Here is a 27963-nt window from a genome sequence, read left to right as displayed (position 1 = left end):
ATTCTTCGTAAAGAATGACAGTGATTCGTGCTGGGACCAACCCTCATTAGTCTCCTGACTTCTCTTGGAGTCTTTGGCATTTTATTTTGGTAATATAGAGCTGGAAGAGGTTGTAATTGGTTTAATACAGAGATTGAGTTGTAAATTTTTCATTAAATAAATAGAGTATTTAAGTGGTGTAGCAGTGTAGAGTTTTCTAGTGAGTGAATTTACATTTAAAGGAAACAGCAGGGCTAGAGAGATGGCTTAGTGGTTAAAATGCTTGCCTGGAAAGCCAAAGGACCCATGTTCAACCCCCCAGGGTCCGCATGAGCCAGATGCACAAGGTGGCACATGTGTCTGGAGTGCAGCGGCTGAAGGCCCGGCGTGTCCATTCTTTTCTCTTCAGGTGAGTTAATCTTTCTGAATTTTGGAGGCAGTCTAATAATTCTATGATCTTCAAGAGCTTGCCTTCTTCTGGCCAGAGGGCATTTTAAAACCATCAGTACATGCCCTTAATCCCTGTTTGTAGCTTAGAGAAAGCCATGTTCCCCTTATCAGGAGCCTGGGCCACCTTCCTGGGAGAGGCCTTAATTTTAGATGCCACTGCATTCCTTCATGGATGCAGAACCTGCCTGTCACCGCTCTGTCCATCTTTGGAGGTGAGCAGCAGAGCTTGGAAGCTGGCAGTGTTATGGTCAACTCTCTCTAATGAACTGTCCCTTCCCAGGGTCCCGTAAAAGCTAAATTCATCCAAGCAAGGGGGCACAGTCCTTTAGTCCCAGCACTCAGGAGGCTGAGGTCGAAGTGTCATTGTGAGTTTGAGGCTATCCTAGGGCTACGGAATGAACTCCAAGTCAGCCTGGGCTACAGTGAGACCCTGCCTTGAAAAAACAAAAACCAAACAACCCCCCCCCCCCCCACACACACACACAAGTTCAGTAAGATAGAAAACAAGCACAGCAAATACTAAATCCTGTAGCTCTACGTCTGGCATATGAGATCTCTGATGTGATGTTCTTTGCCTCCAAAAATCACAACTCCACCCCACCACTGTGCTGCTTGCTTTCCTGGCAGATCCTTCTCAGGCCAGAATGAACAGCTTTCCTTGGAGGCCATCCCCATGTCCTGACATCTTCAAAATCCCAGGGTCTCCATTTAAACTCACGGTTTATGTTCACAGCTCCATGCAGTAGAGCCGGCCTCCACCCAGAGACTATGAGCCTGCATCACATTGCTGCATCTTAGCAGCTCCTGGAACCATAGTTGCATTTTGTGATCTTATTTGCTGCATGTGTCATGCTTCTCAAACCAGTACCAGGTAGACATTGCCATCAAATTTGTATATCCACATAGGGATGATGTTTGCTCTTAAAGAGCAGAAACCTTCTTAAGTATTCTTTCATTAAGCCCCCTCTTCAAAAGAATTTACATTCTTACTAGCTTGAGCCTCTGATGGGCTAGGTTTCACCCTCAGGGCATCTTTCCCATTGTCCTCGTGAAGAACAGTTGGCCCATCTATAGTGGTAATCATCTTTTTAGCAATAGCCGCTTAGTGTCCTAATGTGACTCTCCCCTGAAACTTCAAACTAGCTTACATTTCTTTTTCTTTCAAACTTTACACCTTTCATATCATTTGCTCTGCATTTTATTTTGTTAAATACACCTTTCCATTACTTTTAAACTTAATTTTGCTCAAATTCTCAGTACATGGGCAGAACACAGGCAGCCTCTAGCCCAGACCCAACAAGGTCCTTTTTTCCTTGCCTAACCTCTTAAGCCAAACCCTCACAGTCCATATTTCTCTTCACATTTAGCTCTTTTAAACTCTCACCAGAATGTCCCATCAAGCTCTGCTTACAACACTGCAAGACTTCTCTGATCCAAAGCACCAAATCATTCCATGTTCCTCCCTCCCTCCAAACAGTTCCAAAAGACCAAAAGCCACATGGTCAGGTTCATTTCAGTGACCCCCACTCCTGGTACCAATTCTTTTCTTTTATTTCTTTTTAAATGGATTCAAATTTAAATAAAGTGAGCATAAGTTTAGATGCCTAAGTTACCAGGGACATGAGAAGGGGGTAGTTTGCTGTGATGGAACACTGTAGTATTTCAGTTTGTTGGTGGGCTTGTGGAATTCAGAGGACAACCTAGTGGCATTTGTCCTCCCACTTTCTGTTTTTCTTTTTTCTTTTCTTTCTTTTTTTTCTTTTTTCAAAGTAGGGTCTCACTGTAGGCCAGGCTGACCTGGAATTCAGGAATTCACTATGTAGTTTCAGGGTGGCCTCAAACTCTCGGCGATCCTCCTACCTCTGCATCCCAAGGGCTAGCATGGAAGGTGTGCATCACCATGCCCAGCCTCCTTCCACTTTCTATTTGGGACAAGGTCTCTCATTTTCCAGTGTTTGTGCCATTCTAGCTAGCCAGTAAGCTTCTTGATTCTTCTGGTTCTGCCTCCTGAGGTGGTCACTGACATATCCAGCTAATGCTGATTTTCTGTAGCAGTTATCCTCTCGTTGCTAGGACAAATACCCAGCCAGAAGCAGCTAATGTGATGAAAGGGTTTATCTTAGGCTTATAGTTTAAATAGTTCCAAGGTAGATTTCACCATAGTATAGAAAGCATAGCAACTAGATCACATACACCAGTAACAGAGAGAGAGAGAGAGAGAGAGAGAGAGAGAGAGAGGAGCAAGACACACAGAGAGAGAGGATACACAAGTGAGCAAGCTGTTTCTGAACATTCAGTGGGATGGACTAATAATCCCAGCATCTAACAACATAGCTCTAGCAAGGCTCCACCTTCCAAAGGAAGCTGAGCAGTGACAATTAGGAGTAAAATCACAAGAAATTGCACTGGAGCATAGGAGGTGTATGTATATTTCCTGAACATATCTCCAGGTGAATCAGCTTTCCCAAGGGTGGTCTTCTAGACAGATAACTGACGGGCCAGCTCAGTTGGCTCAACTCTTAAGGAAGTGGGCAATAGTAATATGATTTTGTAAGCTTGTGTTTTGCATAGCTTAGAACCTATCTGTCAACTCATGGCCAGAGGCAAAACTCAGATTATATTCTTTGATCAGGAGGGGCTTGCCCGTAATGGACCTTAATACAGCCCTGATACCTCTACTCTCCTCCCTGTTTTATGGTGTTTTAAATCTTAAGGAGAGGCAAAACTGATTATGACAGAGATCATAATCAATGGCCTTCAAGCCTGATAATACCTGTGTCTCTACCTAATACTACAGCCTGCAGTATGGTACTGCAGATACTTTGGGTAAAATATTATTATAATTTATACATATTTGGGGCAAAACTGATTTCCCCCACCATGCTGGACTTAAGTCTAACTATCCTTCATAATGATGCTATGGGATAATTTGTATTTTAAACTACTTGAAAACATGGATTTGGGGGATACCATGTGCTTGTTAAGTTTGGAATGCTAGTATTTCATTCTGTCCTGGACTCAGTGTTTTGGAGAGAATATTGACGAACTGTATTTTATCCAGATGGTGGTCAGTAATAAAAGATCTGCAAACTAGGTCATCTGGACTTCTCAGGGAGTGAAAGAAGCTTAATTTGGAGAAGGAATAATAGTAAAACAAAGTGGAGGCTTCTTGCTGCTGAAATAGTGAAACTGTAAATCTTGTAAGATCTAAATATTCCTAAACAAACTCCTTCCGTGGGATCAAATCCGGTCATGTGGCCTTAAAATAAGCTCGTATTCTGATGGGTCCCAGCTTGATGTTTGTGGCTTAAGACCGCCCCATGATGTCTGGACTTGGAGATTCAGTCCTATTCCGCATCTCTACTGGGCATCTTACTATGCATCTCACACATAACAGTACTGAGTTCCTGTTTGTTCCCATCAGCTGGTTAATAATCTCTTTAAAAAATATCCAAACTGGGTGTGGTGGCACACACCTTTAATCCCAGCACTTGGGAGGCAGAGGTAGGAGGATCACTGTGAGTTCGAGGCCACCCTGAGACTAAAGAGTGAATTTCAGGTCAGCCTGGGCTACAGTGAGACCCTACCTTGAAAAAACAAACAAACAAAAAGATGTAGAGCCCAAAATGATAGGTTTCATGATGACATTTTCATATATGTAGAGAGAGCAGTGCAATTTGTTCATAGCCACCCTCCATTACCCCTCATTCCTCAGTCCCTTTTACTCTGGTCCCCAGCTCCACTCAGATAGCTTACCTTTTAGTCTTCTGTGTTGTAGATGCCATGTGTGGGCTGGAGACATGGTTTAGTGGTTAAGTGCTTGCCTGTGAAGCCTAAGGACCCCGGTTCAAGGCTATATTCCCCAGGACCCACATTATCCAGATGCACAAGGGGGCATACGCATCTGGAGTTCGTATGCAGTGGCTGGAGGCCCTGGAGTGCCCATTCTCTCTCTCTCTGTCACTCTCAAATAAATAAATAACTAAATGAAGATAAAACAAAAAAAATGAAAAAAAGATGCCGTGTGTGTGTATGTGTGTGTGTGCATGCATGTGTCTTACATTCCATGTTTGAGAGCATGTGATGTCTTTTCCCCCATTACCATCTTGTTCCCCTTTCTCGTCTGACCCCTCCCCCATACAGTACCCCTTCTTTCATACCATAAAAATACGTGAATTGTGTGTGAGCGCTCATGGGTGTATAAATCTAGAGCTACATATGAGAGCAAATACAGTTTTTTTTAAGTCTGGCATATTTCATTTAACATAATCTACAATTCCACCCACTTTCCTGGAGATGAAATAATTTAATTCTTTTTGATAGCTAAATAAAGCTACATTGTGTATACCACAGTTTCTTTATCATTCATCTGCTGAAGAACATCTGGGCCAATTTGATATTTTGACTTGGCTTTTGTGAATAGCACTGCAATAAACAAGACTATACACGCATCTCTGGTATGCTGACTTAGGAGTTAGGTCATATTGTAATATTATAATTCTTTTTCTTATTTTTACGTGTGTGTGTGTGTGTGTGTGTGTGTGTGTATCCATCCACTGTAAGCAAATGTCAGACACCTGTGGCACTTTTCCCTGTTTATTCTTTTCTACTCTGGTCATAATTACCTCTCACCGCCCTCTCTTGACACCACTCGGATATTTCCCTCTCCGCTGAGTAGTTCTACTTATAGGGGTTCTTTTGTTTGTTTTTTCATTTTATGTGGGTTTCTTTTTTGCTTTTTTAAAATGTGTGTGTATTTATGTGTAGTGTGCATGCACGTGTGTGTATGTGTGTGTAGGCCAGAGGTTGGTGACAAATGTTGTCATCTATTATTTTGAAACAATGTCCCTTACTGAACCTAGGGCTCACTAATTCTTCTGGACTAGCACTGGAGATTCCGTCTCTCGCGTTGGGCCCACACCCAGCATTTTCATGTGGTGTTGGGGATCCAAATTCAGGCCCTTGTGCTTGGATGGCAAATGCTTTACACACTGAGTCATATCCTCAGTCCCTTTTTTATGTCCTTTAAGGAAACTTCATTGATTTCTGCAGTGGCTGTATCAACTGATGGTCCTACCAGCAGTGTGTCAGGGGGCTTGGCTTTTTTTTCTGAATCCTCACCCAAATTTGTTTGTTTTATCTTGAGACTAGGTGGAGACAGGAGGAACCCTGGGACTGATCGGGTGACTCTCAGTGTAATTTTGATTTGCGCTTCCCTAATGGCTAAAGATGTTGAACATTGCTTTCTATATTTATTTTCCATTTGTATTTTTTGAGGACTGTCTGTTCAATTTATTTTCCTATTTATTGGATGCTTGGGGAGTTTTCCAGTGTTTACTTTTTTGAGTTCTTTATGGATTATGGATATTGATCCCTGTCACATGTATAGTTGCAGAGACTTGCTCCATTCTGTAGATGCTCTTCTTTGATGATGGTCTCTTTTGCCATGCAGAAGATTTTTTTTTTTCATTTTATGCAATCCCACTTGTCAGCTCTTGGGGTGGTTTCCAATGTTGTTCTAGTCTTTGCAAAAAGTCCCGTCAATGCCTATAATCTTAGATCTTCTCTTATGTCCCTCCTCACAGTTTCAGATTTTTAGGTCTTGCATTAAGGTGTTTGATCCATTTTGAATGGATTTTTCTCCAGAGTGAGAGATTGGAATTTAGTTGTATTCTTATACATTTGGATATGCAGTTTCCCCAGCACCATTTGTTAAAGAAGCTGCATTCTTCCCAGCGCACGCTCTTGGCATTCGTTCTGGAAATCAGGTGGCCGTAGCCTGAATCATCTATCATCTGTAACTCTGAGTTCTTCCCAGCACATGCTCTTGGTATCCATTCTGGAAATCAGGTGGCCGTAGCCTGAATTGTCTATCATTTGTGTAACTCTGAGTCAGCTGTTCTGTCTCACTGGTCTAAATTTCCGTTTCTGAGCCATCACCATGTTGTTCTTGTTGCTGTGACCTGTGTATAACTTGAGGTTGGGCATTGGGACACCCCCAGCTGTGCTCTTTCTGCTCAGGTTTGCTTTGGCTGTTTGGAGTCTTTGGTGTTTCCATATGAATTTTAGGACTATTTTTGAGTTATATGAAAATTTTCATGGCAAATTTTTTGGGAATTGCATTGATTCTGTATACTGATTTTGGACATATAGTTATTTTCAAAATGTTAATTCTACTAATTGTTGTGTCTGTAAGGTCTTTCCTTCATGTAGATTTTTTTAATACTTCTCCTTTATAGCATATTTTTCCCGGAAGCAAACCCACAGTCTCAGCTTTTATGGTACTTCCGCTATGAAATTAGACAGTGAGATAGTTATCAAAGCGATTTATAACGTGTGTTAGCTACTGGTTCTGTTATTAATACAGTGCATTGCTTTGAAATAGCTCAATAAATATCTGTAGAAATACACAAATGAATTTCCTAAGACACGTATAGTTGTATTAAAAACAGGTAATTGAAGCCCGGTGCTGGCAGGCTCATCATCCCGGTGCTGGGGAGGGCGGGCAGGAGGACCGTGACTTTGAGGACTCCCTGAAGGACCCTGCACTTACATGCTTGTTCTTCACACAAAACACCTGACTAAAAGCAGCCGATGGGAGGAAAAGCTGCATTTTGGCTTACCGTTTCAAAGGGAAGGCTCTTGGTGGTGGGGAAGAATGGTAGAGTGAGGCCAGGCGTCATGTGTTTCCACATGAGGTGGAGGAGAGCAGCAGGAGTGAGGTTAGCCGGACCACTCTAAAGCGCTCCTAGCCAGCACAGCCCTCCACGGCAATGCTTCCCAAGTCGTTACGGCAGGGAACCAGCAGTAACATACATGATGCCATTAGGGACAGGATACTGTATTCAAACCACAACCACATGACCAGACATTGTCTCAAAAAAGAAAGTTGTCATCTACTACCTTTATTTTAGTGTAATTTAAAAACTCAGAACTTTGATTATTCCTTTCCTGATTTTATGTATATTTCTGTTATCTTTTTGTACATAATTTATGTAGTCGGGGTAGTATAAATTATTTCTTGCTGCGTAGGGGAGATGGGCAGCGGTTAAAGGCACTTGCTTGCAAAGCCTTCCATCCTTGTTCCAATTCTCAATACCCACATGAAACCGGATGCACAAAGTGGCACATGCATCTAGAGGAAACAAGAAGTTGGGAAAGGTGAATTGCACAGTTCATACAACAGTGACCTTCTAGAAGATTCCTTGTTTTACACGTGTGATTTATTACCACAACTCAGGCAGGCAAAGAGCTATCAGCCTTCATATTTTATTGAATATCTGAGTCAAAGTTAGAGGCTTTTGAAAGTAATGAAAGCTGTGTAGCCAATCAGCACATATGACCTGATGTATTTGAATGCATTTTTTCCTCACAACGAATTGATTGATTTGTTTTGTGTCATAATGATGGTGCAACCTAAGAGGAGAAGAAAAACAAAGACTTCCATAATCAAATAATCAGTCCGAAAGTGGCAGCTACAACTCGTCACAATGAAGACTTAGATTGAAAGCCTGGAGTTATAGATATCTGTAATCCTACAAATATCAATCAACTCAAGAAAGCTTTTTCTTCTAAGCTGTTCAGAAAGATTCCAGACATTCAACCTGAGTAGTGTCATTTTTAGGATGTCTCAAAGTAAAATATGCACCTGGGACAAATCAAATGGTACAGAAACATGAAAACAGGAAAATAAGATGCATAGAGCCTGACAGAACCAGAAGTTAGTGGGATGTTGTTTAAAACACCACGACTCTCATGTATCTTCATATCTCATGACTAAGTCTTTGAAAATCTCCATTGCCTCCCACTGTGAAAGATGAACTGTGTTAATCCTACCCATGTCATTCCTACCTTCCTCCCTCAGCTCTCACCAGGCCTATCATGTCGATTTCATGGAGTTTATTATCAATTTATCCCACTAGGGACTTTGCAACCTGAACCTCTTTCTGCATCTACTAACTTTTTATTTTTATTTTTTATTTATGCTGTTTTCAAATGCAGTTTAATTTTTGTTGATTCCCATCCCCCCACTTTCCCTCTCTCCTCTTACCCCACGGCCAACTTTTTAGCAGTGTCTTTTAATTATTAGTCACACCAAATGAGATAATTTGCACTTCAGTATTTTTTCACCCTATTCCTTTCTAATTCATTTTCCATCTTCTGCTTATTTTACCATTATTTTTTTATAATGATAAAGTTTTAAACTATTTGCAGCCTGGTATGGAAAGATGATGGCTTTCCATGCTGTGTAAATTGATTCTGAAAAGTAAAGACATTAATGAATATCTTTATATTCACCTATAATGTCTTTGTGTATCCTTTGTTCCTGCGAAGTCCTTTTCAAAGACAGAACCTTGAGACAATGAATAGATGATACTGTCTCCACTCCAGAATGTCTCTGGGTTTCTTCCATCTCCAGGGGAGACTTGGACTGTACGGGGGACAGTGTTGAGAGACAGTGTTGTGCAATGGGTAAGGTTAATGCTGGAGCCATATTGTAGGTTCAGAATACAGCTCTTTGGTAGTCAAGTTTTACAATTTCTTGGTTTCCTTCCTCAATCTTTCTCCTTACCAGCAAAATGGAGATCATGGTAGCTATTACATAGGGCTGCTGTGAAAATTAATCGAGTTGTCCCTGTCAATGAAGAACTTTGGCCAGGTGCGGTGGCACACACCTTTAATCCCAGCACTCAGGAGGCAGAGATAGGAAGATTGTTGTAAGTTCCAGGCTAGTCTGAGACTGCATAGTGAATTCCAGGTCAGTCTGGGCTAGATGGAGACCCTATTTTGGAAAAACAAAACAAAACAAAGCAAAAAAAAAAAAAAAAAAAAAGAGAGATGTTGAAGCAGTCTTTGCATGTAAGTTCTATGAAAATCTTTTAAAAATGTAATTTAAGTATATTTATATACATTAAGCCTTGGTTATGTATAATAGTTTTGTTTTATCTTTGTATGTGTGTGCACGTGCTTGCGCCTGCCTTTTATTCCCCCTGCCTGTGGATCAGATTCTTTTCTCCTGACTTTAAACAGTTTGCTTATGACCTGCTTTGAGTTTGTTTCATTTTTTTCTCCTTTAAGTTCTTTGTGAGTGTTTCCACTGAGCTTGGCTTTGTTAGGTTCATAATTTTCATTTAAACCCTGAAGCGTTTTAGCCGCCATTTCCCCAAATACAGTTCTCTTGCTCTCTAACCTTCCTCCTCCCTCAGCTCTCCTCTCCTTTGGGGACTCCAGTGTATACATCTGTTTACTGTTCCCAGGATCAAGAAAAATGTTTTATATTTTTATTGGTTATGTTGTATATACTTTTTAAAAAATTTTTTGTTTATTTTTATTTATTTGAAAGTGACAGAGAGAGAAAGAATCAGATAGAGGGAGAAAGAGAGAACGGGTGTGCCAGGTCCTCCAGCCACTGCAAACGAACTCCAGACATGTTTACCCCCTTGTGCATTTGGCTAACGTGAGTCCTGGGGAATTGAGCCTTGAATCGGGGTCCTTAGGCTTCACAGGTAAGCGCTTTACCACTAAGCCATCTCTCCAGCCCTGTTGTATATACTTTTTAATGACAGTGTAATACAGAGTTAAACTTTCCTTTTGTCTATATGCACCCTGCACTCGCTGCCGCCCACTGTGAATTTGTTGTTTGTGAAGAGTAATTGAAACTTGGTGATGAAACCATCTGACCAAGAGATGGCAAGGCGTGGCATTCCCTGAGGTAGTCATTGCATAATGTACTATCCTTGGACTTGAAAATGGGCTGCGTGGGGGCGACCAGTAGGTGGAGCCTTGCTGAATCTGTCCTGCGGATTCTGCAGCAGACCTGTCAATAAAAGCGATGGATTTGGCCTGGAGAATGGCTCAGTGGTTAAGCGCTTGTCTGTGAAGCCTAAGGTCCCCGTTTGAGGCTCGATTCCCCGGGACCCACGTTAGCCAGATGCAGAAGGGGACGCACGCATCTGGAATTTGTCTGCAGTGGCTGGAAGCCCTGGCACCCCCATTCTCTCTCTTTTTGCCTCTTTGTCTGTCGCTCTCAAATAAATAAATAAAAATAAACCAAAAAATGTTTTTAAAAGGCGATGGATTTTGTGATGCAGCATGAAATAACTAGACCCTGAGCACAACTTCATTTATTCATACAGCTTAGCTCATGGAAGCCACTTCTTTGTTACCACATTGTCCTGATGCAAGTCAGGAATCTGTTAATGAAGGCGGCTCTGGTGGGCATGGCGGCGCATGCCTTTAATCCTAGTGCAGTACGGGAGGCGAAGGTAGGGGGATTGCCGTGAGTTCAAACTCACGCTGAGACTGCATAGTGAATTCCAGGTCAGCCTGGGTTAGAGTGAGACCCAACCTCGAAAAAATTTTTTAAAAAGATGGGGAGGGGGCGTTTCTGGAGCCAGTGGCCCTGGTCGCCCGGTAAACTGTGTGGTTCCCATCAGTGTTCCTGCAGCGCGATCCTCCACCTCTTTCTGACAGGCTCTTTGAAGAAGAGTCCTTTCCCTTGGTGAATTAGTAAACTTTTTTTTTAAATAAAATGTCATGGATATAGATCTAAAACTTTGGAATATGATATATCTCTAGAAGAAAACATTTTCATTAATTCATCAAAGAAAAATATTAAGGAGAGAATACTCGAAGAATGAAATACTAATGAAAAATACGTTAAATTGGTAAACTCTCCTCACTCATCCAAAGACAGGTTATGTAAGCCAGAGTACTGAAAGAGTCTGTGAATGATTCAAAGAAGTATGATTAGACATTTGTTTATGGTTTTTAAAATTTGTATATTTATTTTGGTTTTTCAAAGTAGGGTCTCGCTCTAGCTCAGGCTGACCTGGAATTCACTATGGAGTCTCAGGGTGGCCTTGAACTCACAGTGATCCTCCTACCTCTGCCTCCTGAGTGCTGGGATTGAAGGCGTGCACCACCACGCCTAAACTCTCCTCACTCATCCAAAGACAGGTTATGTAAGCCAGAGTACTGAAAGAGTCTGTGAATGATTCAAAGAAGTATGATTAGACATTTGTTTATGGTTTTTAAAATTTGTATATTTATTTTGGTTTTTCAAAGTAGGGTCTCGCTCTAGCTCAGGCTGACCTGGAATTCACTATGGAGTCTCAGGGTGGCCTTGAACTCACAGTGATCCTCCTACCTCTGCCTCCTGAGTGCTGGGATTGAAGGCGTGCACCACCACGCCTAACTAGACTTTGTGCTTGATAATAATTTCTGACTTTCTAACATAATCATATTTACATCTAAAGCAGAAATGTAGGACTATAGGAATCAATTTTCACACTGAAAGTGTGTAACAGCCTCTTATGTCCCATTTGTTACATTGAGTAGTTCTTTTTTTCTTATTTTAGGCTTAAAGTAGGTATGCCTTTTACATTCCTTGATATCACATGACTTCACTATTACTTCTATGTTTTCCAAATGACAATTAAGACTGGAACTTGGGCCTGACAGGTTTTTTATTTTTTTATTTTTTGTCTTGCTGATTACAGCCTATCTCATAGCAAAACAAGTGGGTTCAAACTCTTACAACACCGGCTCTTGATTTCCTGCCAAGCATCCCCCTTTGCCCCTAATGCTAGATTTCCATGAGCAGTTCACAGTATTTCTCATCCCTGTTCCCAGTTTGACCCACTGACCCAAGAATCAAGAAAACGTCATGTTTGTGCCTACTAATTAGTGCACCCAAAGAGCCTCTGCATCTGGCCTTTCGACCCTCTGGAGGTGGGAGCCCAAGCTGTCACTTGCATCATGCAGGGAAAATGAGCCTTTGCTTGGGTCTCCCTGTTTTGCAAACAGCAGAATAGGCCCAGCTGAGGCAAGAGATGAGGATGCGGGCTAGGGAGAAATTAACCTAAAGGCACCGCTGTTGGCTTGATAGTCTCCACCGACTCGGCACTGCCTTCAGTGGAGCGCCCATCAGACAGCGGCTGGCAGTCCGGCCAGTCTGCTGCTTATAAGACCCACTGCGGTTCTGTGGGTCACGTCACCTGGTGAAGTCATTTTAAGGGCAGGCTATTCTCTGCATAAGGAATGAAGTAGCATTTTGGCGCATTGAGGGTTACCTTATGTTTAGACACGTTTTTTGGAGCATGCCGGACTTTGTTAGCTAGCACTGGGTTGTGTGCTCATTAATCAGTGCTATTGGGCCAGGGTCTCCTGAGCCTTTTGGGTTTGGGGAGAATCAGCTACTGTAATTAAAGGGATGAAATATATCATGGTCACAAACTCAGCACTTCAGATAATTGAAGGTTTTGAACTGGTAGAATTAATCTCTTTAATTTTTTCCTTAGGTGTTTAAAATAGAAGTGCTAATGAATGGAAGAAAACATTTTGTTGAGAAAAGATACAGTGAATTCCATGCCTTGCACAAGAAGGTAACCATTGGTTTTATTCTTCTCCTGTTTTCTCTACATGGCTGGGGGTCTCACGTTAAGAATTTGTACTATGATTCCAAGAGCCTCACTATGTCTTGTACATATGGTTTCTTTATTATGACATATGTTTCTTTTAAAAATAGATTTTCAATGTGTTAAAACTGAGTTTCTTGAGTAAATGGTTTCCTTTTAAAATTGTTTACATGTATATGCAAGTTGAGGCTGCAAGCTGTTTGCAGTAAATTACATTGGGCATTATAGGTTTAGAAAGAACAAGACCAAGATTCTGTTTGATCCATGAAGTACGCTTAATGGTGTTTAAAGAAAGGAGAGAAAAAGCACAGTGATCATTTATAAGAAATTTATAAGATGATTTATAAGAAACATTGTGTATTAAATTTCACTAACACATGTACATAAAAAGCACATGCGCGTGCGCTCTGAGGCTGGAAGTCACTCACAGCCTTTCTGTGAGCTGTAAAGGGTGGCGTCGCAGTGTGACGCTAGGACCCCTGTCATTGCGGTGGCAGGTGAAAGAGACAGAGATGCAAAAGAAATAAGCAACTTTCAGGCAGAAATGGTCGGTCAGGAGCAGGAGAGCAAGGGCTCTGGAGACGGCTCAGGTGTGAAGAGCGCTTCCTGAGCATCAGGCCAAGGAGGCCCGAGACTGGCACTGGCGGAATTCGAGTCTCTAGATCCCGCTTGAGCAGCTGGGCATGGCCCTGAGGGTCTGTAACTGTCCTGCAGGGCCGCAGAAACACAGGAGTCATCAGAGCCTGGACAGCTCTAGAGTCAGCAAGAGACACTGGGTCAAAACAAGACCAGGCAGGAAAGCCATGGATCTGGACGCCAGAGGTTCCGCTCCAGCCACCATAGGCAAGTGCTCCCTGTCACAGGCAAGCGTGGGGTCCCACACCACAGCACACACACCATACACAGCATGCTATAAGACACACCCTCACTCACTCACACACCCTACCACAGCACAGCTTATCATGACACACACAAACACATCACACCATACCACACTATACATCACACACACTCACTCACTCACACACGCACACATACACATACTGTTATAGTCAGGTTTGCATTGCTGGCAAAAATCACCTGACCAAGAGCAGCTTTTGGGGGAAAAGGGGTTTATTTTAGCTTACAGACTCAAGGGGAAGCTCCACGATAGCAGGGGAAACAATGGCATGAACAGAGGGTGGACATGACCTCCTGGCCAACATCAGGTGAACAACAGGAGAGTGTGCTAAACACCGGCAAGGGGACACCGGCTGTAACACCCATAAGTCCGCCCCCAACAATGCACTGCCTCCAGGAGGTGTCAATTCCCAAATCTTCATCAGCTGGGAACCTAGCATTCAGAACACCTAAGTTCTAAGAACACCGCACACACCGTACAACACCCCACCACACACACACACCACAACACACAACACCACAGTAAAAACGTGAATACTCTCTTATTTTCAACCTAACCTAGATTGTTTTGTAGATTGCATATTATTCAGGTGCTAAATTATTCTTAGTAACTAGAAATGTATCATGAGATTGCCTAGAACAAAATCACCACTTAAGAGTCAGCTCAATATGATCATTCTGCTTTCCCATGTGTGCCTAGTAGTATATCACGTATCTAGGAGATATGCACGTGCACACAATGCATGGCATAATTAGATTTCTTCATTTCTTTGTTAAGAAGTTGGGTGGTTACATGTTCTCTCTCATATGTGGATCCTAGCTACAGATGACTGGGCTTCTGCGTGAGAATGAAAATACTTAATAGCAAAGGCCAGTAAGTTGAAAAGGAGACATAAAGGGAAGAGAAAGGAAGGGAGGAGGGTACTTAATAGGTTGATATTGTATATATGTAATTACAATGATTGTAATGGGGAGGTAATATGATGGAGAATGGAATTTCAAATGGGAAAGTGTGGGGGTGGGGAGGGAGGGAATTACCATGGGATATATTTTATAATCATGGAAAATGCTAATAAAAATTAAAAAAAAAACAAAAAAATATGATCATAAAAGTTAAATTATTATGGCTAAGAAAAAAGAAAGACGTTGGGTGGTTAGACACGAAGTATGCATGTAGTAGCAGCAGGTAAGGAGAGCTCTGTCCTTTAGCTTACTCTACGCCTTCCCAACATTTCTGGGATATCAGTCCACAAGTAATGTCTAAGTGTTAATTCTGGATTAAAAAAATTCTTGGTCTGGAGAGCTGGCTCAGCAGTGAAGGCACTTGCCTACAAAACCTAGCAACCCAAGTTCGAGTGCCCAGTACACTCCTAAAGTCAGGTTAAACACTGACACATCCATCTGCAGTCTGTTTGTAGCAGCTATAGCTGGAGGCCCTGGCATGTACATTTTTTTTCTCTCCTATCTCTCTCTGCTTGCAAGTAAATAAATAAAAATATTTTAAAAAATAAAATAGAGCAAAATATATTTTTCAGCACTTTTTTAAAATTACATTTTCCCAGCTTATTTAATCATGAGAGTAAAGAATTGAGTATAAAATTAGAGGATATGAGAGATTGGTGCGCCATTTTCTTGTTTTATGGGGAGCTCTAAGTTATCTGTACACTTCCTTTTGGGGGATAGTTTAGTTAAATGAACTTAACTCTCCAGTTAGCATTTCATCAAGCTCCTGGTCACTCAGCAAAGCAGGCATGCAAGTGAGGACCGACAGAGGCCAGGCACTGCCAGCAGCGTCCCCAAGAGCCCCAACCTCAGGCCGTCCACGAGGCGCCCACCCAGAGCCCGCTCACTCCTGCCTGTGGAATTCTGTTTGTTCGTTTGTTTCCTTGCTCGTGTGGTTTTGGAGGAAGCAGACTCTAGGGATGCTGTTCCTAGATACCTGGTGAACTAGGTCCCCACAGGGAGCTTGAAACCAGTTCTCACCCCACCACCACTCAGCTCTCCCAGCCAGTCTGACCTGGGTGTCCTGGCACGCGCAGGTCCCTTCCCAACTCTCAAGACAACACCCAGGATTCTATATGACCTGACAGCCCAGCTGTCCTCTCTAGGTACTTGGGACTAACTCCATAAGAGGCACAGCAGGTGACTGCCAGTTAGATTGGCCCTGGGCATAAGTGGAGTGGAGGTTTGCTCACCTGCTGCTCTAGGACAATTGATTGTCTTGTCTCTCAGTGATCATTGTGACCATTGACAGGTCTTAGTTATGTGAGGTCCAAAAGATTCCTGGAATTTTTAGGACTTAGTCATCTCTCAATTTCTATAGTTCCATTAGTAACTTCATCCAGTCTTATATGAATAATGAGGCTGGCCAGAATTAATGTAGTAGACATTCTCAAATTGCTATTAAAAGTATTTGAGACGTCCTTCTAGGGCATGGAGATCACCACGGCTTTTGAGAGGCAGAATTGGTCAGGGGCACCATGTGACCCTCACTGCTGCTAGAAATCTGCTTTGCCTTCTCCATTATGGTTATATTAGATTTGGCCAACAGATAACTATAAGAGACAAATAGAAGTACAGGAAGGTATAAAAATAAATATCATTCTGTAACCTTGGCTGTAAAATTACATGCTAAGGATTAAAACCAATGAAAAGTGTGTGGGAACACTACACTGGCCTTACTGATGGCGGCTGCACCATGGAGCAGCCTTTTCCTCTTGCTTCTGTACATGAATTGTGTGACAGGCTGTGACAATGTTTACATGAAATGCTTTCCCTCTAAATATAATGGTGTCTATTGTCATTAATTTTCTCAAATATTAAACTTTCTACAGTGTATGCAAATTTCTCCTACCTGCCCTGATTTTTCTTACCTTTTGTATTATATTTCTCTCAATAAATATATTTATGCAGTGTACCCAACTTGAGTCCCAAGTAGAATGTAGGCTTTCAGCAAGTGCTTTTCAGTGCATAGCTACCCATGTGCTGTGGTTGCACACAGGTGCTTTGCTGTTGATGGACGTTGCTAATTTTGAGGACTAAATTATGTGACAGTTTGTCTAGTTAGTGTTAAGAAAGTCTCTGGGCCGGAGAGATGGCTTAGCAGTTAAGGAATTTGCCTGCAAAGCCAAAGGATTCTGGTTCGACTTTCCAGGACGCACGTAAGCCAGCTTGACAAGGGGGTACATATATCTGGAATTCGTTTGCAGTGGCTGGATGCCCTGGCATGCCCATTCTCTCTCGCTGTATCTCTCTCAAATAAATTAATTAAAAATATATATAAAGAAAGTCCTTAATGATTATTATTTCTCTTAACCTTCGGTAATTGATAATATTATTAAAGTATTATTTATTCTTTCCCTATAATTTCTTTCTATCTATGGACTGAGGTTTTTTTGGACAAATTTAAGAATTTTTTCTATGCTTTGTGTTTGGGGGGGTCAGGGGAAGGTATTGCTGGGGATCCAACCTTGTGTGAGCTAGGCAAGTGCTCTACTACTGTGCTAAAGTTTCTACTAGTCTGAATTTTTCTTTATTTTCATATTTTACTGATTGATTGATATGCAAGGAGGGAATTAGGGAAGGAATAAAGGGGGGAGAGAGGGAGGAGTGTGGGTGCACCAGGGCCTCTTGCTGCTGCGCGTGAAGTCCATATGCATGCACCACCTTGTGTGTCTGGCTTTGCATGGTTACTGGGGATTTGAACCTGGGCTGACAGGCTTTGACAGCAGGTACCTTAACTGCTGACCCATGCAGAGCATTATTTTCCTCTTATGGTACTTTTAGATAATCAAGATAACCCTCGAACTCACTCTGTAGCCCAGGATGGTTTTGAGTTCGTTGCAGTCCTTTGGCCTCTGCCTCCACCTCCGGAGTGCTCGTATTGTGGGCCTGAGCCGCCATCACACAGGGCACAAAGATAAATCATACAGCAAGTGGAAATGAGTGCAGAAAAAATAACCTGTTGTTATATATCAAACTCCTGACTATCTGGCTTCAGCCTCCTGAGTAGCTCAGATTATAGGTGTTTACCACCACATCTGGCTGTTCCTTCAAACTTTAAGCCAGATTTGTCATTTCATCTAGAGCTGTGATGAATGGTTGAGTCCATTTTCTTTGTAGATTTTTTTGTTTGTTTGTTTGTTTTTTCAAGGTAGGGTCTCACTCTAGCTCAGGCTGACTTGGAATTAACTATGTAGACTCAGGGTGGCCTCGAATCCACGGCCATCCTCCTGCCTCTGCCTCCCGAGAGCTGGGATTAAAGGTGTGCACCACCATGCTAGATTTTTTTGTAGATTTTAATCTTTAATATTATTGCTGTAGGAATTTATTTCACCATGCCAAGACCATTTTCTTTCACTTGTGGAAACCAAAGTGAAGATTTCCGGTTCTATCCCAGCCACATTGAGCAAGACTGTGATAGAGTGTGGATATCTCTGTGTGACGCCATCTGCCCACAGGAACTCTGTCATGTTGTTGCTTCTGAGGCAGGGTCTCATTCCAACTCAGGCTGACCTGGAACTCCCTCTGCATCCTCAGGCTGTCTTCGACCTCATGGCCATCTTCCTCCCTCAGACTCTAGTGTGCCGGGACTCCATACCGGACATGCCCGTAGTATTTTAACGCTGGTTCAACTTTGAGAATTTATTTTGTGTGTAATAAAGACATTATTTGGACAGCGCCCTCCCCACCTACCTCCATCACCACACAAAGCACAAGGTTTTGAACTGAGCATGTCAAGGTTCAGAATCCTGCTGGTCCTTTTACAGCTGCCATCTTCCAGAGCGTCACCGTGCTGCTGGTTTATCCAGGCACATTTTGGTGATAGGGCTCACTCAGTTTCGCCTTGATGCTCTCTCCATCCCAGCTCAGAGTCAGGCCACTTTGTATTAGCATTTCCACACCTGCCTGGTCTTTGATTCTTGTCTTTCTCTATGCAGGGCAGTGTTCCTAAAGCTCTCTTTACCTGTCCACATTCCTGCTGGCTATCACAAAGGTCAGAGTTGTCTATGGAGTCACAGACATTGACAGCAAAGGACACTGTTCTCAAGATGTATGTCAGTTTCCTAGTGATATAGTAACAAATTACAAAAAAAAAAAAAGGCTTACAACAATACACTTTTATTATCTTGCACTAAAGGGCAACAGGATTACATTTCTTCTGTAACAGCACAGGACAATCACTTCCCTGCCCTAATACAGCTCCCAGCGAATGCCCATATTTGTCATGACTCTTCATGCTCAGGTGGAAAACACATCTCTCCAGAGTCTCCTCCATCTCATCATCTCCTGTCCTCACATCCCTCCAGAGTCTTCTCCTTCTCAGCAACTCTTGTCCTCACATCCCTCCAGAGTCTCCTCCATCTCATCAGCTCCTGTCCTCACATCCCTCCAGAGACTCCTCCATCTCATCAGCTCCGGTCCTCACATCCCTCCAGAGTCTCCTCCATCTCATCAGCTCCGGTCCTCACATCCCTCCAGAGTCTCCTCTATCTCATCAGCTCCTGTCTTCACATCCCTCCAGAATCTCCTCCATCTCATCAGCTCCTGTCCTCACATCCCTCCAGAGTCTCCTCCATCTCATCAGCTCCGGTCCTCACATCCCTCCAGATTCTCCTCCATCTCATCAGCTCCGGTCCTCACATCCCTCCAGAGTCTCCTCCATCTCATCAGCTCCTGTCCTCACATCCCTCCAGAGTCTCCTCCATCTCATCAGCTCCTGTCCTCACATCCCTCCAGAGTCTCCTCCATCTCATTAGCTCCTGTCCTCACATCCCTCCAGAGTCTCCTCCATCTCATCAGCTCCTGTCCTCACATCCCTCCAGAATCTCCTCCATCTAATCAGCTCCTGTCCTCACATCCCTCCAGAGTCTCCTCCATCTCATCAGTTCCTGTCCTCACATCCCTCCAGAGTCTCCTCCATCTCAGCAGCTCCTGTCCTCACATCCCTCCAGAGTCTTCTCCATCTCATCAGCTCCTGTCCTCACATCCCTCCAGAGTCTCCTCCTTCTCAGCAACTCTTGTCCTCACATCCCTCCAGAGTCTCCTCCATCTCAGCAGCTCCTGTCCTCACATCCCTCCAGAGTCTCCTCCATCTCAGCAGCTCCTGTCCTCACATCACTCCAGAATCTCCTCCATCTCAGCAGCTCCTGTCCTCACATCCCTCCAGAGTCTCCTCCATCTCAGCAGCTCCTCTCCTCACATCCCTCCAGAGTCTCCTCCATCTCATCAGCTCCTGTCCTCACATCCCTCCAGAGTCTCCTCCATCTCATCAGCTCCTGTCCTCACATCACTCCAGAATCTCCTCTATCTCAGCAGCTCCTGTCCTCACATCCCTCCAGAGTCTTCTCCATCTCAGCAGCTCCTGTCCTCACATCCCTCCAGAGTCTCCTCCATCTCAGCAGCTCCTGTCCTCACATCCCTCCAGAGTCTCCTCCATCTCAGCAGCTCCTGTCCTCACATCCCTCCAGAGTCTCCTCCATCTCAGCAGCTCCTGTCCTCACATCCCTCCAGAGTCTCCTCCATCTCATCAGCTCCTGTCCTCACATCACTCCAGAATCTCCTCCATCTCAGCAGCTCCTGTCCTCACATCCCTCCAGAGTCTTCTCCATCTCAGCAGCTCCTGTCCTCACATCCCTCCAGAGTCTTCTCCATCTCATCAGCTCCTGTCCTCACATCCCTCCAGAGTCTCCTCCATCTCAGCAGCTCCTGTCCTCACATCACTCCAGAATCTCCTCCATCTCAGCAGCTCCTGTCCTCACATCCCTCCAGAGTCTCCTCCATCTCATCAGCTCCTGTCCTCACATCCCTCCAGAGTCTCCTCCATCTCATTAGCTCCTGTCCTCACATCCCTCCAGAGTCTCCTCCATCTCATCAGCTCCTGTCCTCACATCCCTCCAGAATCTCCTCCATCTCAGCAGCTCCTGTCCTCACATCCCTCCAGAGTCTCCTCCATCTCATCAGCTCCTGTCCTCACATCCCTCCAGAGTCTCCTCCATCTCAGCAGCTCCTGTCCTCACATCCCTCCAGAGTCTTCTCCATCTCATCAGCTCCTGTCCTCACATCCCTCCAGAGTCTCCTCCATCTCATCAGCTCCGGTCCTCACATCCCTCCAGAGTCTCCTCCATCTCATCAGCTCCTGTCCTCACATCCCTCCAGAGTCTCCTCCATCTCATCAGCTCCTGTCCTCACATCCCTCCAGAGTCTCCTCCATCTCATTAGCTCCTGTCCTCACATCCCTCCAGAGTCTCCTCCATCTCAGCAGCTCCTGTCCTCACATCCCTCCAGAATCTCCTCCATCTCATCAGCTCCTGTCCTCACATCCCTCCAGAGTCTCCTCCATCTCATCAGTTCCTGTCCTCACATCCCTCCAGAGTCTCCTCCATCTCAGCAGCTCCTGTCCTCACATCCCTCCAGAGTCTTCTCCATCTCATCAGCTCCTGTCCTCACATCCCTCCAGAGTCTCCTCCTTCTCAGCAACTCTTGTCCTCACATCCCTCCAGAGTCTCCTCCATCTCAGCAGCTCCTGTCCTCACATCCCTCCAGAGTCTCCTCCATCTCAGCAGCTCCTGTCCTCACATCACTCCAGAATCTCCTCCATCTCAGCAGCTCCTGTCCTCACATCCCTCCAGAGTCTCCTCCATCTCAGCAGCTCCTCTCCTCACATCCCTCCAGAGTCTCCTCCATCTCATCAGCTCCTGTCCTCACATCCCTCCAGAGTCTCCTCCATCTCATCAGCTCCTGTCCTCACATCACTCCAGAATCTCCTCTATCTCAGCAGCTCCTGTCCTCACATCCCTCCAGAGTCTTCTCCATCTCAGCAGCTCCTGTCCTCACATCCCTCCAGAGTCTCCTCCATCTCAGCAGCTCCTGTCCTCACATCCCTCCAGAGTCTCCTCCATCTCAGCAGCTCCTGTCCTCACATCCCTCCAGAGTCTCCTCCATCTCATCAGCTCCTGTCCTCACATCCCTCCAGAGTCTCCTCCATCTCATCAGCTCCTGTCCTCACATCACTCCAGAATCTCCTCCATCTCAGCAGCTCCTGTCCTCACATCCCTCCAGAGTCTTCTCCATCTCAGCAGCTCCTGTCCTCACATCCCTCCAGAGTCTTCTCCATCTCATCAGCTCCTGTCCTCACATCCCTCCAGAGTCTCCTCCATCTCAGCAGCTCCTGTCCTCACATCACTCCAGAATCTCCTCCATCTCAGCAGCTCCTGTCCTCACATCCCTCCAGAGTCTCCTCCATCTCATCAGCTCCTGTCCTCACATCCCTCCAGAGTCTCCTCCATCTCATTAGCTCCTGTCCTCACATCCCTCCAGAGTCTCCTCCATCTCATCAGCTCCTGTCCTCACATCCCTCCAGAATCTCCTCCATCTCAGCAGCTCCTGTCCTCACATCCCTCCAGAGTCTCCTCCATCTCATCAGCTCCTGTCCTCACATCCCTCCAGAGTCTCCTCCATCTCAGCAGCTCCTGTCCTCACATCCCTCCAGAGTCTTCTCCATCTCATCAGCTCCTGTCCTCACATCCCTCCAGAGTCTCCTCCTTCTCAGCAACTCTTGTCCTCACATCCCTCCAGAGTCTCCTCCATCTCAGCAGCTCCTGTCCTCACATCCCTCCAGAGTCTCCTCCATCTCAGCAGCTCCTGTCCTCACATCTCTCCAGAGTCTCCTCCATCTCAGCAGCTCCTGTCCTCACATCCCTCCAGAGTCTTCTCCATCTCATCAGCTCCTGTCCTCACATCCCTCCAGAGTCTCCTCCTTCTCAGCAACTCTTGTCCTCACATCCCTCCAGAGTCTCCTCCATCTCAGCAGCTCCTGTCCTCACATCCCTCCAGAGTCTCCTCCTTCTCAGCAACTCTTGTCCTCACATCCCTCCAGAGTCTCCTCCTTCTCAGCAACTCTTGTCCTCACATCCCTCCAGAGTCTCCTCCATCTCAGCAGCTCCTGTCCTCACATCACTCCAGAATCTCCTCCATCTCAGCAGCTCCTGTCCTCACATCCCTCCAGAGTCTCCTCCATCTCAGCAGCTCCTGTCCTCACATCCCTCCAGAGTCTCCTCCATCTCATCAGCTCCTGTCCTCACATCCCTCCAGAGTCTCCTCCATCTCATCAGCTCCTGTCCTCACATCACTCCAGAATCTCCTCTATCTCAGCAGCTCCTGTCCTCACATCCCTCCAGAGTCTTCTCCATCTCAGCAGCTCCTGTCCTCACATCCCTCCAGAGTCTTCTCCATCTCAGCAGCTCCTGTCCTCACATCCCTCCAGAGTCTTCTCCATCTCATCAGCTCCTGTCCTCACATCCCTTCAGAGTCTTCTCCATCTCAGCAGCTCCTGTCCTCACATCCCTCCAGAGTCTTCTCCATCTCATCAGCTCCTGTCCTCACTTCCCTCCAGAGTCTCCTCCATCTCATCAGCTCCTGTCCTCACATCCCTCCAGAGTCTCCTCCATCTCATCAGCTCCTGTCCTCACATCCCTCCAGAGTCTCCTCCATCCCAGCAGCTCCTGTCCTCACATCCCTCCAGAGTCTCCTCCATCCCAGCAGCTCCTGTCCTCACATCCCTGTCTCTGAGCTTTTATTTCTATCCTTCTACTCCATTAGGCCTACCCCAGTGCTAATCCAGGAGCACCTATCCATTTCACAATCCTTATTTTATGTCCCTTCATAAGACCACCATTCTCATGTGTAGGATCACACTCATATGTTCTTGGGATTAGAGGTTATTGGACGTCCATGAAGGTTCCATTCTGTGCAGCTATGTACTTCTGGGCAACCTATTTTTTCATGGCTTCTTCTGAGAAAAGGTAATGTGAGCCACACCTCCACGTGTCCTGAGAATGTCTCCTCCTCCCTGTCTTGGCAGGCTGAATCTCTTTCCTTTCCTGTGCTCACAAGATGAAAGGAGACATTTCTTCTTACATGTTAGCTTCCATTTCCTCCATCAAGGCTCCACTTCCTAAAGAATCCTAAAGTACAAATTTCCCCCAAAACACTGTTAGCTGTGGAAGTGGTTTATTCAAATGCATGAGCCTGTGGGAGATGTTCTTCATTTAAACCACAGCCCACGGCCGTCTTTTGCAGCTTCTGTGCTGTGTGACTGTCGGGATCACATTCAGCACATCGACTCTGGTCAGTGGGTACTTGGAGAACACAGCACGTGTCTGGTGAGGGGCCTGGCATTCGCTGGAGGCTGGACCTCTGCTCCCAGGCTTCTGGCTCCTTTGTAGCTGTTTCTCTGCTCAAAGCAAGTGGGAAAATGCCCTCTGCACTGGAGCAAAGCAAGACCCCTCATGTACCTCACTGTGATAGGGGCCCCTTTGCAGCTCAGCCCAGGTCTTATGGTGGGGTGAATCTTGAAGCATGTAAAAGGGCTCCATTTGTGCCCCAGCCGCCCCCACCGAGTACTAATGTATTACTTTCAGTGGCCGGGTGCGCAAAGGGTCCTTCCGCAGGCCGGGACCTCACGCGCAGGCAGGAAACCCTTCCCTGTACGCGCTGCTGAGCGTCTTGTCTCTCTGGAGCCTCTCCAGCTGTTTTCTGTCCGTTCCAGCCCACCCCTGTGCTCACAGCGTTTTCAGTGAAAAACCGTGCTGGTTCATTTTAAAATGAACTGAGCTGTTCTCATTTTTGTTATTGCCTCCTTTGAGTTTGAGTCAAATACTGCATTCCCCTTCTACTTAATGAAATACACATTTCAGTCGAGCCAGAAAATGGCCGCCTGGGCTTGCACCAAGAGAGCAGCAGCCTGTGCGCTGCTCCTGGAGGACCCTGCGATCAGGGGCGCCCTGCACCGAGGAGTGTTCCCCGCGGCTCACAGTCATTTCTTCTCCATTCTTTCTATCCACGTACTTAAAGTTCTCATCTTCCCTATAGGAAATGATGGGGTTTCCTCTCCACTGTATTTGCTGGCAGATCTGTTTGATCTAAGGTCTGTGTGAGCTCTTATGGCATCAAAAGGAAAGGGGAATGATCACACCCAGGACAGGGGATTGTGTGTGTGTTACCGTGGAGTCTGGTACTTATCTGTGCCCATCGGAGAGGCCACTTGCCTGGACACTGCATGGCCCGGACAGTTAATCACCAGACGAAGTGGCAGAACAGTATTTATCTTGTGAGCGGCTGAGTCCTGCTGGAAACATATTGTCTTGGGTTTGTCTCCCATCTCGAGCCATTCATTACTCACCTCCCAACGTGTCACCGGCCCTCAGCTGGGCTGCCCCACCTCCTCCACACTCTACATGCAAAACGAAAAGGAGAAATGTCTTCAGGGTCTTGTCTTTCAAGAGAAGAAGGGAAGGAGACACGTAACAGCTGATTTGCTACTCTGTGGGGCGACACATGATTCAGTCGTTTTAAAGGATTTTTTTTAAATTTAAGTTCAATTGAAGTTTAATATGCTTATTACCATAGAATATATAGCACTTGCCCTTGTCCCTATTGGGAAATATCTCAGTATGTATGGAAGTGACACATACATGTGCATTCCCTCACAGACCCTTCCACCTTGACTCTCTTGGATTTCAGCTCCCGCCCCCAGCGTTGGACCAGGCACCTCATAAGTGAGCATGCAGCAGCAGTTTCCTTTAACAAGATAAATGCAGGGTTTGGCCGCACGTTCCCTTTCCTGCCCATCATGTTACACAGCTTCTCTTTAGATGGCCTTGACGGATGAGCTTCTTTCCCCACGCCCCCTCACCATTGCTCAGTGCGGTCCCACCACCCTTCCTCACACACTGTCCTGAGGGAACTCTCCCTCACACCGTCCTCACTACCCTGCCCCTCGGGTGAATGTGAGCTTTGGTCCTCACAGTTTTTCACTGTAGCATAATAAATGACTAGATCCATGCACTTTTTTTTTCCTCCTGTGGCTGCAGGACTGAGGACCCTCTTGCTGGTTGCTGGCAAGGGCAGCTCTCAGCTTCTAGAAACTGCTCTCAGGTACTAGCTTTGTGGCCCTCTCGTAGCATCATAGCTGAGCTCTTCAGGGTCAGCACTGCTAAGACTGAGGCATACAGACATTGTTGTCATGAAAGTGACTCTGCTGCCACACTGAAAGGCCCAGTCTGCACCTCAGGCGGGACGTTTGAATAGGTGTGAACTCTAGGGTGCCAATGTTTGAGTCCTACTTACGATAGCCGCTTTTCTGTATTAGACCTAACTCCCAATATTGTCTTATTTAGTTCCATATCTTTTAATTTTTTTGCTTATTTATTTATTTGAGAGTAAGAGAGAGAGAATGGGTGCATCAGGGCCTCTGGCCACTGCAAATGAATTCCAGATGCATGCGCCACCTTGTGCATCTGGCTTATGTGGGTACTGGGTAATCAAGCCTCAAACTGGGGCCCTTAGGCTTCACAGGCAAGCGCTTAACTGCTAAGCCATCTCTCCAGCCCTAGTTCCATATCTTTAAATATTACTTACACTGTATTTGAACTTCTAAGTTTAAAGAATCTTCCACATTTGCTTGCACATCATCTCCACGTGGATGCCTAGCAGTGCCCCTGGCTCGAAGCACAACAGTTGATTTGCTGTGGTCTGGTCTGCCCCTGTTGTGCCCCCATTTTCTTCCTGCTGGAATGGGAGTGTTTATTCTGTGTCCTTCTATGTTGGAAGTGTGTAGCTTGTGTTTTGGTTTTTATGTAGGGGTTACAATTAAGAGACTGCCTTGAGTCACCCATGAGACTTTTGAATAGAATTGGAACTGTTAAAGGCTATGAGGATGTTTGAAGTTGAACTGGATTCATGTTGCATTATGAGATGGCCATGGAATTGAGAGGACAAGGGATGTCAGGCTATGACTTAAATGTGTCGAGTTGACAAGGAGTAGACCTGTGATGATTTATGTTCCCTGCCATGATAGACTGCAACTGCAAGTTGAAATAAACCCTTCTCCTAAACTAATTTTTTTTTTTTCAAGGTAGGATCTCACTCTAGTCAAGGCTGACCTGGCATTCACTATGTAGTCTCAGGGTGGCGTCGAACTTACAGCAGTCCTCCTACCTCTGCCTCCTGCGTGCTGGGATTATAGGCATGCACCACCACACCCATTATTTAAACTGATTTTTGTCAGGTGTTTTGTCCCAGCGAGGAGTTGACTAATATACCCAGCCTGTCCATACTATGTTCTGTATGAGATCAATCTTCCTGGGGAAGGTTTGCCTTTGCAAAATCACTCCCCTCAGCCTCCAAACCCCGCTGACAGTCTTCCAGACCGCTGGGCCCGGCTGTCCGTGGAGCTCCCTCCCCGACCCCGCTGGAGTGGCTGTGAGTCCCCATGCCACTTTCCCCCGACCTTGCTTAACCTCTGCTTTCTCAAATTATTTCTTCAATTCCCCAGAGTAAATGAATGCAAGGAAGAGAAATTTCTTGAGCCCTTAAAAGTCTAGAAATATCTTTGTCCTCTCACATTGGAGTGGTGGTATGACTGGCCATCTGTGTAACCCAGTGTGGCCTTGGACTTTCAAAGTTCATTTTCAAATTTGATCTGTGAAGCGTTGACCTTCCAGCACCCACGGATGCTGCACACAGTTGTTGCTGCAGTTTTGTTACCTTTGTGTGACGTCATGTACCTCTCTCTGTTGTTGATCCAATGGTCTTCTGAAGTCTCAGCAGCCAAAGGCAGGTGAGTGTAGATCTTTAAAAGAAGTGCATGCGTCTGTGTGCATACAGGTAGATACAAATTGTCATTTGATGAGCTCTTACTCTGAAGACATACGTGTCTTTGTCAGAGTTTATGAAAATAATGTCATCAGGGCTCTAAGAAGTTCTTTTATTTACTTATTTTTAAGAGAGAGACAGAGAAAGAGGCAGACAGAGAGAGTGAGTATGGATACATCAGGAATTTCTGCCACTGCAAAAGGACTTCAGACACACGTAGCACTTGGTGCATCTGGCTCTACGTGGGAGCTGGGGAATCTAACCCAGGCCATCAGGCTTCTTAAGCAAGTGCTTTTATCCACTGAGCCATTTCTCCAGCCTGAAGTTCTCTTACTCTTAAGGAAGTCCTTATTGATTTTCATATTAAACATCCTGAATTATCCCCTTTGTATTTTTCATTTCTGTTTCCTTTTCTGTCTTTGTTCTACATTCCCAAAGTTTTATATAATACCCCTTTAAACTTTTCACTTGTATCATGGTTTTTAACTCCCAAAAGCTTCTTCTTCTGGTTCTTTTATTGCAGCGACCTGTTCTTGTTTAACAGAAGCAGCGTCTCTGA

At 45.1% G+C, this 27963-nt stretch overlaps 1 protein-coding gene across 1 annotated transcript in view; it reads left to right on the top strand.

Moving 5' to 3' along the window:
• The window catches only part of Snx24 (sorting nexin 24), a 163004-nt gene that overhangs the window by 72221 nt on the left and 62820 nt on the right, over window positions 1-27963 (top strand). The window contains exon 2 of the mRNA XM_045131923.1: window positions 12732-12815. Coding sequence (XP_044987858.1) covers window positions 12732-12815 — 84 coding nt within the window. The remainder of the gene's footprint in view (window positions 1-12731; window positions 12816-27963) is intronic.

The sequence above is a fragment of the Jaculus jaculus genome, chromosome 12, assembly GCF_020740685.1.
Source record: "Jaculus jaculus isolate mJacJac1 chromosome 12, mJacJac1.mat.Y.cur, whole genome shotgun sequence".
Lineage (NCBI taxonomy): Eukaryota > Metazoa > Chordata > Mammalia > Rodentia > Dipodidae > Jaculus > Jaculus jaculus.
This window is presented reverse-complemented; position numbering and strand designations above follow the sequence as displayed.